Source organism: Schistocerca americana, chromosome 7 (genome assembly GCF_021461395.2).
Source record: "Schistocerca americana isolate TAMUIC-IGC-003095 chromosome 7, iqSchAmer2.1, whole genome shotgun sequence".
Classification (NCBI taxonomy): domain Eukaryota; kingdom Metazoa; phylum Arthropoda; class Insecta; order Orthoptera; family Acrididae; genus Schistocerca; species Schistocerca americana.
The window spans coordinates 215,141,344-215,157,282 of NC_060125.1; the positions used below are offsets into that span (position 1 = coordinate 215,141,344).

At 41.8% G+C, this 15,939-nt stretch overlaps 1 protein-coding gene across 3 annotated transcripts in view; it reads right to left on the reverse strand.

Annotated features, from left to right (window-relative positions):
* The window catches only part of LOC124622191 (putative mediator of RNA polymerase II transcription subunit 26), a 283,782-nt gene that overhangs the window by 244,229 nt on the left and 23,614 nt on the right, over positions 1 to 15,939 (reverse strand). For all 3 annotated transcript variants that reach the window (XM_047147835.1, XM_047147836.1, XM_047147837.1), the window contains 2 exons: positions 14,391 to 14,603; positions 1,901 to 2,035 (listed from right to left, as the gene is read on the reverse strand). In XM_047147835.1, coding sequence (XP_047003791.1) covers positions 1,901 to 2,035; positions 14,391 to 14,603 — 348 coding nt within the window. The remainder of the gene's footprint in view (positions 1 to 1,900; positions 2,036 to 14,390; positions 14,604 to 15,939) is intronic.

Sequence of the window (15,939 nt, forward strand, 5' to 3'; positions counted from 1 at the left end):
AGATGCATACAAGTTGAACAGGATTGGTGCCAAAACAGAACCCTGAGGAAGACCATTATCAAGTTTCTTCTGTCTGCTTAGTTGGTTGCCAAGGACTACTTGGTAGCATCTCTCAGATAGCATATTGTTTGTGAGCCTGGTTGTGGTTTGGTAGTGTATAACATCGTCGAGTTTGTACAGAGACCTTCTCTCCACACTGTATTGTAGGCAGCTGTAAGATCAATAAAAGCCACAGCTGTTTTAAGGCGAGATTGGAATCCAGCTTTTATGTGTGTAGTTGAGCTGAGCACTTGGTCTGCACAGCTTCTGTTAGATCTGAATCTGCCTGTTCAATGGGAATAACTTCAAGGATCTTTGGACCAATTCAGCTGAGGATGACTCTTTCCTAAAGCTCCTAGGAGCAGCTCAGGAGGCTGACTGGGCTATAGCTAGCAGCTTCGTTTGCTAGTTTACCTGACTACAGCATTGCTATAATTTTTGTTCTTTTGAATGCTTTTGGAATGTTCCCTGATAGCTTAATATTGGTGAAGAACCTTGCAAGCCATCTAAGAGTCCTGTTTCAACAATTGATGAGGAACTCTGGGTGTATCCCATCAAATCCTGGAGCTTTGCCTTTTTCATTTCTTGAATTGCTGCAGTGATCTCATCTACCATGAAGTCTCTGGAGTACTCTGACTTGCTGGGTGCCTTCTGCTTGAGGTTTCTAAGCTTTTTCTAAACCATTCTTGTGTGTGGCTTACGTGGAGATGCTTTGGAGAGAGAACTTATTCTATTCGCAATCTGATCTGGTGTTAGTCCAGGATCTTTTTGGGTGGGCAGTCGACTTCCTTCCAGTTTTCTCGAGAGGCTTCATGCCTCTCTGCTTGACCTCTTAAAATCCAGACTTTCAGTTTTTTGCTCCCAATGCTCTTTACAAGCTTTATCACGGTGTTTTAGGAGTTCCGCAGTAGTTCCGTTGTCATTGGTGGTTAAATAGGGCTGATACAGTTCTTCAGAGTCATTACTCCAGCCTGGGATATATTCCCTACAGAACCCTCTAGGCATGCATTTTTTTTTTGCTGTTGTTAAAACTGCTCTGATGAATCTTCCATAATTTTCACTTAGTGGGAGGAGCCATCTGCTCATTTTATCAAGTTCTTTGAAGAATTCAGTCCAGTCTGCTTTTCTGAAGTTCCATCTTGGTCTGGGCATTGATCTGATTATAAGAATTTGAATTCCTACATCTAGAATCCCTGGCCGGTGTTGGCTTTTTGGGAAATCTCCAAGGACTGTCCTCACTTTATGTAAAGGTTGTGCCTGAGAGTTCCGTGTTACAAAACATAGGTCAGGGTTTGAGTCCTTGTTACAGGCTGCAGATTTAAATGTTACCTTGTCCTTAAGTTAAAAACTAGGCTAAGGTCATTATGTTCAGCCCAATTTGCAAGGTCCTTGTCATTTTCCACCATTTTCCACCACTACAACACTCTAACTGAAGACTATGAGTTCCGATGTGCTACTGGCTAGGATATGCTTAACATTTTAATCAGATTTGTGTTGATGATCCATCCTGTGTCTAAAAGTAATCTTCATCTCCTTTTTTTGCTACTTACATATGAATTTATGATGAAGCAGCTACTGAACTCATAGTGGATCACATAGGGTACCTTAACCACCAATTCACCTTTTGCAAAATTTATCACACACAATAATTTCTGTGTGTAATTGCCTTTGCCTACAGACAATCACGAGTGATACTGTGACTCCTCACACAACTTTCTGTCCTGTGATGTTAGGACTGTGAAATATCTTTTGAAGTTCATGAGAAATACAATAGGCTGGTAATGATCTGTGCTTATCATCATTCTTCACATTAATTAGACTGTACATATTGACTATGTATAGGCAATGAACCACAACTTACCTTCTTTGGCAATTTAGCACCTGTAGTAGCAATGCTGTTACGGGCCTTTGCCCTCCTCCTATTCACAAAGTCTAGAACAGGCTGCTGAGGAGCACTAGAGAGCTGTTCCAGCTTCCTCTTCCGGTTTATTGAAGCCTACGGGCAAGCAAACAAAAATTAGGTCCTTATATACTTCTTGGCAGCTTTTCTTTAAAGAGAAAATAATTAACAGAAAGGAGGAGATGAACTGTGACTTAATTCTGGCAACTGCATAACAGAGACTTAATTTGAAAGGCACTTCACTTCATAGTATGTTACAACAACAAGAGGAAGTTGTTAGCTTGACTTCATAATCTAATATCTATTTATATTATTTTAAAATCACACAATCAATAGGGAGTATTATCTCAGGTGAACACTTAATTAAGAAACGAATCAAATCTGACATTAACCTGAAAAAAGTTAGGTGAATGCCTCACAACTTATGCCATGAAAGTAGAAAGAGATTTGAGACCCATCACTCTTTAATGTAAGTTAAGTATTTAAATGTAGTTAAGTATTAAATGATATATTATAATAACATGTAAACTAATTTCGCGCTAACCTTTTAGCAAAAATTTTAGTTTCCGACAATTTCACTAAATAATTTCACACTCAATATAAAGTCCGCAGGGGTCAATATCCTGCTGTTGAACTCAACTGAGAGGGTAGTGTCTCAAATGCAAATGCACTTAGTGTACAACCCATTACACACACATGTGAGAAGTGTTTACCGTTCCGATATGTTATATTATGATGCTGCAACATTTTATGATGTAGATGATATTTTTTCACTTCTGTACAGCATGTGACTCAGGATTACAGCAACATGTATCAACAAAAGTACAGCTGTATAGAGTATCTAATGAAATTTGAGTGGATTATGGATTTCTTGATAGGAGGATGCTGCATTTTATCTGGGATGAAGGGTCATGAACAACTCTAGACATAAAATCGGTGGTGGCTCATGGAAGTGGATATGTAAGAACAATATTAATAACAACCTCATACTTTTTGCAAATGATGGAACTTTCAATAATGAAGGACATATCTGAAAAAGTTGCACAAATATCCATTAGATTTTGGTAAGATTTCTAAGTATTGCAAACACCGGCACTTGCTCCAAACATTCATAAATGTAATACAGTGGACACCACAAAACACAGAAACATAGTACCCCATGACTACAATATCAATGAGTCACAACCAGAATCAGTCAACTCATGCAATTACATAGGTGTAACTATCCGTGGGGATACTAATTGGAATGATCACATAGGGTCAGCTGTAAGCAGGCAGACTTTGGTTCATTGGAAGGGTGATGGGAAAAAGTGGGAACCAGTCCAGAACGAATATTACTTATGAAAAATTCTTGCAACCTGTCCTAGGATACTGGCCAAGTGTGTGACACTCATAACACACAGACTGTCAGGGTAAACTGAACATATACAACGGACGGCATGAATGGTCAAAGGTTTGTTTGACTCTCATGTGACTTGTCATATGAAAATGCTGAAAAGCCTGAACTTGCAGACACTTTGAAGATGCCAACTATACCTCAAGTACTGTTAGTAATGTAGTTTCAAGAACTAGTTTATGCAAAGAATATACTACAGTCCCTACATATCATTGCAGTAGGGACTGCGAAGAAATTAATACATTGAACAATGGGAAATATCCTCTGTCATTATTTGCTGAGTATGTCAAACTTAGCAAAACTTTAACTACAGCTCACAGAAATTTCAGTGATATATTCCATAACTTATCAGGTGAAGCTGAAGACAATTTTAGAGTCATCACTCAAACATGCTCCTTTCTTGGCTTCATTCACATAAAAATTTGATGCATATACTGCACAAGTCTTTGTCTCCCCCCCTTCCCCTCCCATCCTCTCTGTATCCATCTCTTCCACCCCCATCTCTCTGCCCACTTCATCATCCCACCTCTACCTGTCTATCTACTCCTCCATACCCTCTCTGTCCCTTCACATCCTCCTCTCCCCCTCTCTGTTCATCACCTATGCCCTGTCTCTTCGAACGTAACACACTTTCCCCCCTCTCTCTCAGTCCAAATCTTTATCCCTCCCTTCACTTCCCATCTACTCCTCCTCCCCCTCTTTCTGCGTATCTCCTCACCAACTCTCTCTGCCTATTCTCTTCCTCTCCACCCATTTCCTCTAGCCCCCTACCCACCTCTGTCCATCGCCTTTTCCTCCCTCATTTCTTCTGTCCATCCCCCGCCCCCCTCTTCTATTACTGTCCATCTCATCCTCCCCTAGTCTGTATCAATCTCTTCCTGCCCCCTTCTAGGACACCTCCTTCTTCCCACCACACATGCTATTCATCTCCTCCCCCCCCCCCCTCCTCCTCTCGCCACTATCTCTGTCCCTCCTCTCCTTCTCACCTCTGTCTGTCCATTCACTTCTGACCCCCCATACCTTCCTTCTCCCCTCTCTCTGTCCACCCCTCCTGCTCCCCCTCTGTCCTTGTCCATACCCTCCAGCTCCCTCTCCACGTCTCTCCCCTCCTCTAGACCTCTCACTACTTTTCCAACGTCTATAAAACAGGCCACTACAACTGTCAAAACACGATTGTCATGCCAAGCAGCCTATATGTCAGGGGCTTATAAACTCTCTCACCCACCCCTGACATGTAGACCGTCCTGAAAAGCAGGTTGATAAGGCAGGCCCATATTACTATAACACAACATACCTGAAACTTCCTGGCAGATTAAAACTGTGTGCCCGACCGAGACTCGAACTCGGGACCTTTGCCTTTCGCGGGCAAGTGCTCTACCAACTGAGCTACCGAAGCACGACTCACGCCCGGTACTCACAGCTTTACTTCTGCCAGTACCTCGTCTCCTACCTTCCAAACTTTACAGAAGCTCTCCTGCGAACCTTGCAGAACTAGCACTCCTGAAAGAAAGGATATTGCGGAGACATGGCTTAGCCACAGCCTGGGGGATGTTTCCAGAATGAGATTTTCACTCTGCAGCAGAGTGTGCGCTGATATGAAACTTCCTGGCAGATTAAAACTGTGTGCCCGACCGAGACTCGAACTCGGGACCTTTGCCTTTCTCATTCTGGAAACATCCCCCAGGCTGTGGCTAAGCCATGTCTCCGCAATATCCTTTCTTTCAGGAGTGCTAGTTCTGCAAGGTTCGCAGGAGAGCTTCTGTAAAGTTTGGAAGGTAGGAGACGAGGTACTGGCAGAAGTAAAGCTGTGAGTACCGGGCGTGAGTCGTGCTTCGGTAGCTCAGTTGGTAGAGCACTTGCCCGCGAAAGGCAAAGGTCCCGAGTTCGAGTCTCGGTCGGGCACACAGTTTTAATCTGCCAGGAAGTTTCATATCAGCGCACACAACATACCTGTCATGCAGGGCAGCCTACACATCAGGAGCTGGAAAAGTTGTTTCTTGCCTCTGACTACGGCTGCACTGCAAAACAGATCTGTAAGGCAGGATAATACTGTTCCCACCACATGCCTGTTGTGTGGGGCAGCCTAGGAGCCACAGGCTGGGTAAAACACATTTTTGCCTGTATCTCCTTATAAACCCCACTGTGATGATACTCTCGAGGCCTTCTGTCTCTGTACCAAATTTGCTTGAAAGTGATGCAGGAGTTTTGGAGGAGATCCTGGTCATACATACGTACATACACTCACTCTCATATTTCAGGTAAAGAAAAAATTATGCCAGAGTTACTAACTAATTCTGAACAAAATTCAGGTTCTAGATAACAACCTTTTTAACAATTAAGAGACATGAGATTTCAATCTTAGCTAAACTGAAGTAAATGTTCAAACATTTCCCTACCATAATACTGCTATGCACATCTACCAAACCGCAGTGCTACAAACAAGGTCATGTATGTACAGTATGGTATCAATTATAAATTTTTTGGTATAATTATTGTAGACAATAGTCTTATAGGAGTGTGATATCTACAACGCCTGCAAACTCCATATTAATGGAGTATCTTTAGCAACAAGGGTCTGAATCTACATGTAACACAACGGAGACCACACACATGGTGGGGAAAGTAAAAACAGCCTGGGTGACTGGATATGATTAAACATGAATGTATGCATGTAGCAACACAACGTGTACACCTGCCACATTAGCCATACAGCTGGCCGAATCTTGGAGCATATTTACACAATCTTCAAGCCTGACAGAGTTGTCAGCAGAGTTCAGTCTGGTTGCGACACTAGCTGGTCACCCAGATCACCAGATATGTCAGTGTGTGATTATTTTGTATGGCTAGCCTTTGAGCCTAAGGTGTATCGCAACAATCCCCATTGTCTTCAAGAACTGCAACATAACATTTTGGATGAGATTGCAGCAATTCCAGCGTCCAGCTTCGATCTGCCATGAGAAACTTGCTGACCAGGACCCAAAATGCCAAGAGATTAATAGTGGTCATTTTCAACACCTATCATAGTCAGGTTAGTACTGTATTTCCTTCTCTTTGTTGTGTTTCTTTGTACCGCGGAACTCTTGTTCTCCGGGACCACTTTCACTTGCCCCACCCTATATATTTCAGAAGAACAGCAGTTGTTGTTGTTGTTGTTGTTGTTGTTGTGGTTGTGGTCTTCAGTCCTGAAACTGGTTTGATGCAGCTCTCCATGCTAATCTATCCTGTGCAAGCTCCTTCATCTCCAAGTACCTACTGCAATCTACATCCTTCTGAATCTGCTTAGTGTATTCATCTCTTGGTCTCCCTCTATGATTATTACCCTCCACGCTGCCCTCCAATACTAAATTGGTGATCCCTTGATGCCTCAGGACATGTCCTACCAACCGATCCCTTCTTCTAGTCAAGTTGTGCCACAAACGTCTCTTCTCCCCAATTCTATTCAACACCTCCTCATTAGTTACGTGATATACCCACCTAATCTTCAACATTCTTCTGTAGCACCACATTTCGAAAGCTTCTATTCTCTTCTTGTCCAAACTATTTATTGTCCAAGTTTCACTTCCATACATGGCTACACTCCATTCAAATACTTTCAGAAAGGACTTCCTCACACTTCAATCCATACTCGATGTTAACAAATTTCTCTTCTTCAGAAACGCTTTCCTTGCCATTGCCAGCCTACATTTTATATCCTCTCTACTTCGACGATTATCAGTTATTTTGCTCCCCAAATAGCAAAACTCCTTTACTACTTTAAGTGTCTCACTTGCTAATCTACTTCCCTCAGCATCACCCGACTTAATTTGACTACATTCCATCATCCTTGTTTTGCTTTTGTTAATGTTCATCTTATATCCTCCTTTCAAGACACTGTCCACTCCATTCAACTGCTCTTCCAAGTCCTTTGCTGTCTCTGACAGAATTACAATGTCATCGGCGAACCTCAAAGTTTTTATTTCTTTTCCCTGGATTTTAATACCTACTCCAAATTTTTCTTTTGTTTCCTTTACCGCTTCCTCAATATACAGATTGAATAACATCGGGGATAAGCTACAACCCTGTCTCACTCCCTTCCCAACCACTGTTCCCCGTCCGTGCCACTCTATTCTTATAACTGCCATCTGGTTTCTGTACAAACTGTAAATAGCCTTTCGCTCCCTGTAGTTTACCCCTGCCACCTTTAGAATTTGAAAGAGAGTATTCCAGTCAACATTGTCAAAAGCTTTCTCTAAGTCTACAAATGCTAGAAACGTAGGTTTGCCTTTCCTTAATCTCTCTTCTAAGGTAAGTGGTAAGGTCAGTATTGCCTCACGTGTTCCAACATTTCTACGGAATCCAAACTGATCTTCCCTGAGGCCGGCTTCTACCAGTTTTTCCATTCGTCTGTAAACAATTCGTGTTAGTATTTTGCAGCTGTGACTTATTAAACTGATAGTTTGGTAATTTTCACATCTGTCAGCACTTGCTTTCTTTGAGATTGGAATTATTATATTCTTCTTGAAGTTTGAGGGTATTTCGCCTGTCTCGAACATCTTGCTCACCAGATGGTAGAGTTTTGTCAGGACCGGCTCTCCCAAGGCCGTCAGTGTTTCTAATGGAATGTTGTATACTCCCGGGGCCTTGTTTTGACTCAGGTCTTTCAGTGCTCTGTCAAACTCTTCACGCAGTATCGAATCTCCCATTTCATCTTCATCTACATCCTCTTCCATTTCCATAATATTGTCCTCAAGTACATCACCCTTGTATAGACCCTCTATATACTCCTTCCACCTTTCTGCTTTCCCTTCTTTGCTTAGAACTGGGTTTCCATCTGAGCTCTTGATATTCATACAAGTGGCTCTCTTTTCTCCAAAGGTCTCTTTAATTTTCCTGTAGGCTGTATCTATCTTACCCCTAGTGAGATAAGCCTCAAGATCCTTACATTTGTCCTCTAGCCATGCTTGATTAGCCATTTTGCACTTCCTGTCGATCTCATTTTTGAGACGTTTGTATTCGTTTTTGCCTGCTTCATTTACTGCGTTTTTATATTTTCTCCTTTCATCAATTAAATTCAATATTTCTTCTGTTACCCAAGGATTTCTACCAGCCCTCGTCTTTTTACCTACTTGATCTTCTGCTGCCTTCACTACTTCATCCCTCACAGCTACCCATTCTTCTTCTACTGTATTTCTTTCCCCAATTCCTGTCAATTGTTCCCTTATGCTCTCCCTGAAACTCTGTACAACCTCTGGTTTAGTCAGTTTATCCAGGTCCCATCTCCTTAAATTCCCACCTTTTTGCAGTTTCTTCAGTTTTAATCTACAGTTCATAACCAATAGATTGTGGTCAGAGTCCACATCTGCCCCTGGAAGTGTCTTACAATTTGAAACCTGGTTCCTAAATCTCTGTCTTACCATTATATAATCTATCTGATACCTTTTAGTATCTCCAGGATTCTTCCATGTATACAACCTTCTTTTATGATTCTTGAACCAAGTGTTAGCTATGATTAAGTTATGCTCTGTGCAAAATTCTAACAGACGGCTTCCTCTTTCATTTCTTAGCCCCAATCCGTATTCACCTACTACGTTTCCTTCTCTCCCTTTTCCTACTGTCAAATTCCAGTCACCCATGACTATTAAATTTTCGTCTCCCTTCACTACCTGAATAATTTCTTTTATCTCATCATACATTTGTTCAATTTCTTCATCATCTGCAGAGCTAGTTGGCATATAAACTTGTACTACTGTAGTGGGAGTGGGCTTCGTGTCTATCTTGGCCACTATAATACGTTCACTATGCTGTTTGAAGTAGCTTACCCGCACTCCTATTTTTTTATTCATTATTAAACCTACTCTTGCATTACCCCTATTTGATTTTGTATTTATAACCCTGTATTCACCTGACCAGAAGTCTTGTTCCTCCTGCCACCGAACTTCACTAATTCCCACTATATCTAACTTTAACCTATCCATTTCCCTTTTTAAATTTCTAACCTACCTGCCCGATTAAGGGATCTGACATTCCACGCTCCAATCTGTAGAATGCCAGTTTTCTTTCTCCTGATAACGACATCCTCTTGAGTAGTCCCCGCCCGGAGATCCGAATGGGGGACTATTTTACCTCCGGAATATTTTACCCAAGACGACGCCATCATCATTTAACCATACAGTAAAGCTGCATGCCCTCGGGAAAAATTACGGCTGTAGTTTCCCCTTGCATTCAGCCGTTCGCAGTACCACAACACCAAGGCCGTTTTGGTTCATGTTTCAAGGCCAGATCAGTCCATCAACCAGACTGTTGCCCCTGCAACTACTGAAAAGGCTGCTGCCCCTCTTCAGGAACCACACGTTTGTCTGGCCTCTCAACAGATACCCCTCCGTTGTGGTTGCACCTATGGTACGGCTATCTGTATCGTTGAGGCACGCAAGCCTCCCCACCAACGGCAAGGTCCATGGTTCATGGGGGGGAGAACAGCAGTACAGCTCTTTATTTAAACCTATCTAGCACCCAACTGAACTACTTACTTCATAGCTCTTGTATGAGCACCAACACCACCCTAATTTTCTGCACTAGATTATTGTGGTCTAGGGGTGGCGTCTTTGATTCATAATCAAAACGTCTTCGGTCCCGTGTTCGATCCTCGCCACTGCCCAAATTTTGATAAATAATCAGCATTAGGGGCCGAAGACTTCTGCCATAAGAAGTCAGCCTCATTCTGTCAACGGCCTTATCAAAGAGGGCGGAGGAGCGGATAGAGGTTCAGGTCACTCTCTTGTCCTAGGGGTGGGAAATTGCCCCTAAAGGCGGAAGAATCAGCAATGATCAACGACATGAGGATGCAGAAAGCAATGGAAACCACTGCATTAAAGACACGTAACGTGTATCCACAGGACATGTGGCCTGTATTTGAAGAAGTGTCACGATGATCTCTCCATTGGCAAAAGATTCCGGAATAGTCCCCAATTCGGATCTCCGGGAGGGGACTGCCAAGGGGGAGGTTACCATGAGAAAAAGATTGAATAATCAAAGAAAGGATAACATTTTACGAGTCGGGGCGTGGAATGTCAGAAGCTTGAACGTGGTAGGGAAACCAGAAAATCTGAAAAGGGAAATGCAAATGCTCAATCTAGATATAGTAGGGGTCAGTGAAGTGAAGTGGAAGGAAGACAAGGATTTCTGGTCAGATGAGTATCGGGTAATATCAACAGCAGCAGAAAATGGTATAACAGGTGTAGGATTCGTTATGAATAGGAAGGTAGGGCAGAGGGTGTGTTACTGTGAACAGTTCAGTGACCGGGTTGTTCTAATCAGAATCGACAGCTGCCCAACACCGACAACGATAGTTCAGGTATACATGCCGACGTCGCAAGCTGAAGATGAACAGATAGAGAAAGTGTATGAGGATATTGAAAGGGTAATGCAGTATGTAAAGGGGGATGAAAATCTAATAGTCATGGGCGACTGGAATGCAGTTGTAAGGGAAGGAGTAGAAGAAAAGGTTACAGGAGAATATAGGCTTGGGACAAGGAATGAAAGAGTAGAAAGACTAATTGAGTTCTGTAACAAGTTTCAGCTAGTAATAGCGAATACCCTGTTCAAGAATCACAAGAGGAGGAGGTATACTTGGAAAAGGCCGGGAGATACGGGAAGATTTCAATTAGATTACATCATGGTCAGACAGAGATTCCGAAACCAGATACTGGATTGCAAGGCGCACCCAGGAGCAGATATAGACTCAGATCACAATATAGTAGTGATGAAGAGTAGGCTGAAGTTCAAGACATTAGTCAGGAAGAATCAATACGCAAAGAAGTGGGATACGGAAGTACTAAGGAATGACGAGATACGTTTGAAGTTCTCTAACGCTATAGATACAGCAATAAGGAATAGCACAGTAGGCAGTACAGTTGAAGAGGAATGGACATCTCTAAAAAGGGCCATCACAGAAGTTGGGAAGGAAAACATAGGTACAAAGAAGGTAGCTGCGAAGAAACCATGGGTAACAGAAGAAATACTTCAGTTGATTGATGAAAGGAGGAAGTACAAACATGTTTCGGGAAAATCAGGAATACAGAAATACAAGTCGCTGAGGAATGCAATAAACAGGAAGTGCAGGGAAGCTAAGACAAAATGGCTGCAGGAAAAATGTGAAGACATCGAAAAAGATATGATTGTCGGAAGGACAGACTCAGTATACAGGAAAGTCAAAATAACCTTTGGTGACATTAAAAGCAACGGTGGTAACATTAAGAGTGCAACGGGAATTCCACCGTTAAAATGCAGAGGAGAGAGCAGATAGGTGGAAAGAATACATTGAAAGCCTCTATGAGGGTTTAAAAGAGTTTTGGAGGACTTACGGTCAAATAAGGTAGAAGGGATAGATAACATTCCATCAGAATTTCTAAAATCATTGGGGGAAGTGGCAACAAAACGATTGGTGTGTAGAATATGTGAGTCTGGCAATATACCATCTGACTTTCGGAAAAGCATCATCCACACAATTCCGAAGACGGCAAGAGCTGACAAGTGCGACAATTATCGCACTATCAGCTTAACAGCTCATGCATCGAAGCTGCTTCCAAGAATAATATACAGAAGAATGGAAAAGAAAATTTAGAATGCGCTAGGTGACGATCAGTTTGGCTTTAGGAAAAGTAAAGGGACGAGAGAGGCAATTCTGACATTATGGCTAATAATGGAAGCAAGGCTAAAGAAAAAAAATCAAGACACTTTCATAGGATTTGTCGACCTGGAAAAAGCGTTCGACAATATAAAATGGCGCAAGCTGTTCGAGATTCTGAAAAAAGTAGGGGTAAGCTATAGGGAGAGACGGGTCATATACAATATGTACAACAACCAAGAGGGAATAATAAGAGTGGACGATCAAGAATGAAGTGCTCATATTAAGAAGGGTGTAAGACAAGGCTGTAGCCTTTTGCCCCTACTCTTCAATCTGTACATCGAGGAAGTAATGATGGAAATAAAAGAAAGGTTCAGGAGTGGAATTAAAATACAAGGTGAAAGGATATCAATGATACGATTCGCTGATGACATTGCTATCCTGAGTGAAAGTGAAGAAGAATTAAATGATCTGCTGAACGGAATGAAGAGTCTAATGAGTACACAGTATGGTTTGAGAGTAAGACGAAGGTAATGAGAAGTAGTAGAAATGAGAACAGCGAAAAACTTAACATCAGGATTGATGGTCACAAAGTCAATGAAGTTAAGGAATTCTGCTACCTAGGCAGTAAAATAACCAATGACGGACGGAGCAAGGAGGACATCAAAAGCAGACTCGCTATGGCAAAAAAGGCATTTCTGGCCAAGAGAAGTCTACTAATATCAAATACCGGCCTTAATTTGAGGAAGAAATTTTTGAGGATGTACGTCTGGAGTACAGCATTGTATGGTAGTGAAACATGGACTGTGGGAAAACCGGAACAGAAGAGAATCGAAGCATTTGAGATGTGGTGCTATAGACGAATGTTGAAAATTAGGTGGACTGATAAGGTAAGGAATGAGGAGGTTCTACGCAGAATCGGAGAGGAAAGGAATATGTGGAAAACACTGGTAAGGAGAAGGGACAGGATGATAGGACATCTGCTAAGACATGAGGGAATGACTTCCATGGTACTAGAGGGAGCTGTAGAGGGCAAAAACTGTAGAGGAAGACAGAGATTGGAATACGTCAAGCAAATAATTGAAGACGTAGGTTGCAAGTGCTACTCTGGGATGGAAGAGGTTAGCACAGGAAAGGAATTCATGGCGGGCCGCATCAAACCAGTCAGTAGACTGATGGAAAAAAAAAAAAAAAGATTATTGTTTCTGGGTTTGGTTTAACACTGAAATATAATAGCAAAAAGTACAAACATCGTGAGAATTTCCTGTTCATATTTTTAATCCTTGTGTATATAATAAACAAAATGAATACACCAGCTCCAACTAGCAATACAGTATCTGTCTATAAGGGGTGATCAAAAAGAAACAAGCTGGAAGCATAATTAAAGAAACCAGTGCCTGTATGTTAGAAGTATTGACCCTGGCCGTTGAGACACTTGTCCCACTGTGACACAAGACGATGAATGGCTGTCTCGTAAAACTCCCGGGGTTCCAATGTTAACCAGTTCCGCACATACAGCTGGACATCATCGCCCAAGGTGAATCATTTGCCCCTATGCTGGCATTTGTCTTTGACCAAAATGGCCCCCTTCTGATTCACTTCCTGCAGCACAAGACAACAGTGAATACCCAGCATTACTCGCAAACGTTGACCACCCTTTGTCAAGCGATCAAATCAAAACGAACAGGCAATCTTACATGTGGGGGTCATTCTGCTTCACGGCAATGCAAAGCCTCATACAGCGAACACAGTCGCGGCACTACTGCAGAAATTCAAATGGGATCTTCTCGGCAACCCTCCATACAGTCCGGACCTCTCTTCCTGTAATTACACCATTTTTGGTCCCCTTAAAAAGGTTCTGAGGGGCAAACGATTCACCTCTGACAACGACATCCAGCTGTATAAGTGAAACTGGTTAACATCGCAGCCCCTGGAATTTTGAGATGCCATTCGCCGCCTTGTGTCACAGTGGGACTTGTGTCTCAACAGCCAGGGTCAATACTTCTAACGTACAGGTACCAGTTTCTGTAATTATGCCTCCAGCTCGTTTCTTTTTGAATGCTCCTTATAAACAAGCTGCCAAAGAAAATGGAGTTGACAGTAGCATTACTACGAACTGCTAAAGTGAGTCTTTAATAAAACAAGTATTGACCTGTTATTTTGCTTTCACTTTTAGTTTTTCTAACTCCCACAGTGGGGAAACAGTTGTGTACAAAAACAGCTCAGATGTAAAGACATGTCTGGTATGATGTTTTGTTTTCTATTTCAAATGTTCCATGCCATTATATTTTCCTCCTGACTGGCCCTGTGAAAACACTGTGTGTGGGTGGAAATCTACTAATGGTATTTCAGTTACTGTGTGCGGGTGGAAATCTACTAATGGTATTTCAGTTACTTAGTGCGATATATTTCTACACTGATCATTATCAAATCCAGCTGCTCAAAGCTCTTACCTGAGAGTAGCGACGGGCACAACGCTTCACAGACTCTGTGTTGAGGGGCTGGCGGTGGTATTGCATCCAGTTCTCAACGAGGAAGTTGGCTGGCGATGGATCAGTGCAAACAGGCCCTTGAGTTGCCAGAACCAGCTGGCTTTCGAGAGCTACTTTTTCCTCCCTTGACCATTCACCATCCGCCAGTAAACTGTTCAGGTCTGTTACGAGGCTCTGCAAACAGCCAATGTTCACACAATATTTGGACATACGAAAAATAGGTGCCTAAGCATAAATTGCACAAAACTGCATGTTCACGAAGTTCCACAACTAATATCCTTAATATGACACACTAAAGAATCTATAATATTCACAGCTGTGTTAGAATACTCAGTTTATCTTACAGGTCTTAGGAAATAAACAGTATGGCATTTCTTTCTCTTTCTTTCTTTCTTTTCAACCATATGAAATACTTTTAAACTGGGCATAAGAGCATTGCTATTTATAAGTAAATATTGTTGCACTGAACGAAAATAGCATTCACAAATCAGATACATATGACAAGTTGAGCAAATTACATTTAACAGCGTCACACAAGTGTTAGCAAATGGTGTATGCAGCAAGTGACATCTTGTGGTTAAGCTTCTGCAACTACTTGTGACATGGCTGGTGCATATTATGCATACGCTGCTCCATCACCCCCCCCCCCCCCTCCCTCTCTCTATCCCCAGCATCAGACATGCACATGTTTGTTCCTCAGTTTTATTAAATACTTCATTTTTTGACACAGCAAATCTTTGCAGAGATTTTACGTTTTGCTACACAACTCTGTTGAGGCAGGAATGCTTTTCGCATACAGTAAAATCTCATTTTCACTTGACTGTATTTTACCTTTTCATACTTTTTACACTCGTTTTTGCAGGTCCCAACAGCAGACCTATTCTCTCAATGCAATGCTTTCCTGCCATTAATGATTCCATGTTGCAACTTTTCCCCATTTTAAATTTTCTTTGACATTTCAGAACTTATAACACTTATTTGCAAAACAGATTTTTGCAAAAAAGTGCATTGTATTCCTACTCAAAGTCAGCCCTGGAACAAAGCAGAAAACATAGACTATGCGCAAAGTTAGTGATCATGTAACATAGCCTCAGCGCGGTAAGCAAGAATTCACTGTCATCGTGTTGGGTCACGACCATCTGTATTATAGGTTTGCAGTGTTTGGAAAGGTAGGAAAGTATTCTGAGTCACTGCCTTAATTATAACAATAATCAAACAATAGTGATTCTAGTAGCAGCCTTCCTTCCACTCATTGCATTGTATTACAACAGTTTTAATTTAATTTCACAGTCATTTATACAAATAAACATTGCTTTTAAAGACTACAGTTTCTCTAATGGACTTTCACAAACCATTGTTACTTCTATGAGAAACATGCTTATCCGTACTATACATGCAGTCTTAGATTTGTGCAACCGGATGTCAGACGTAAATATTTCTGCTTCAGATACTCTGTAACATGATGACAATTTCTGCCCTCTTTCTCACCCCCAAGAAATCCCTGAGCTTT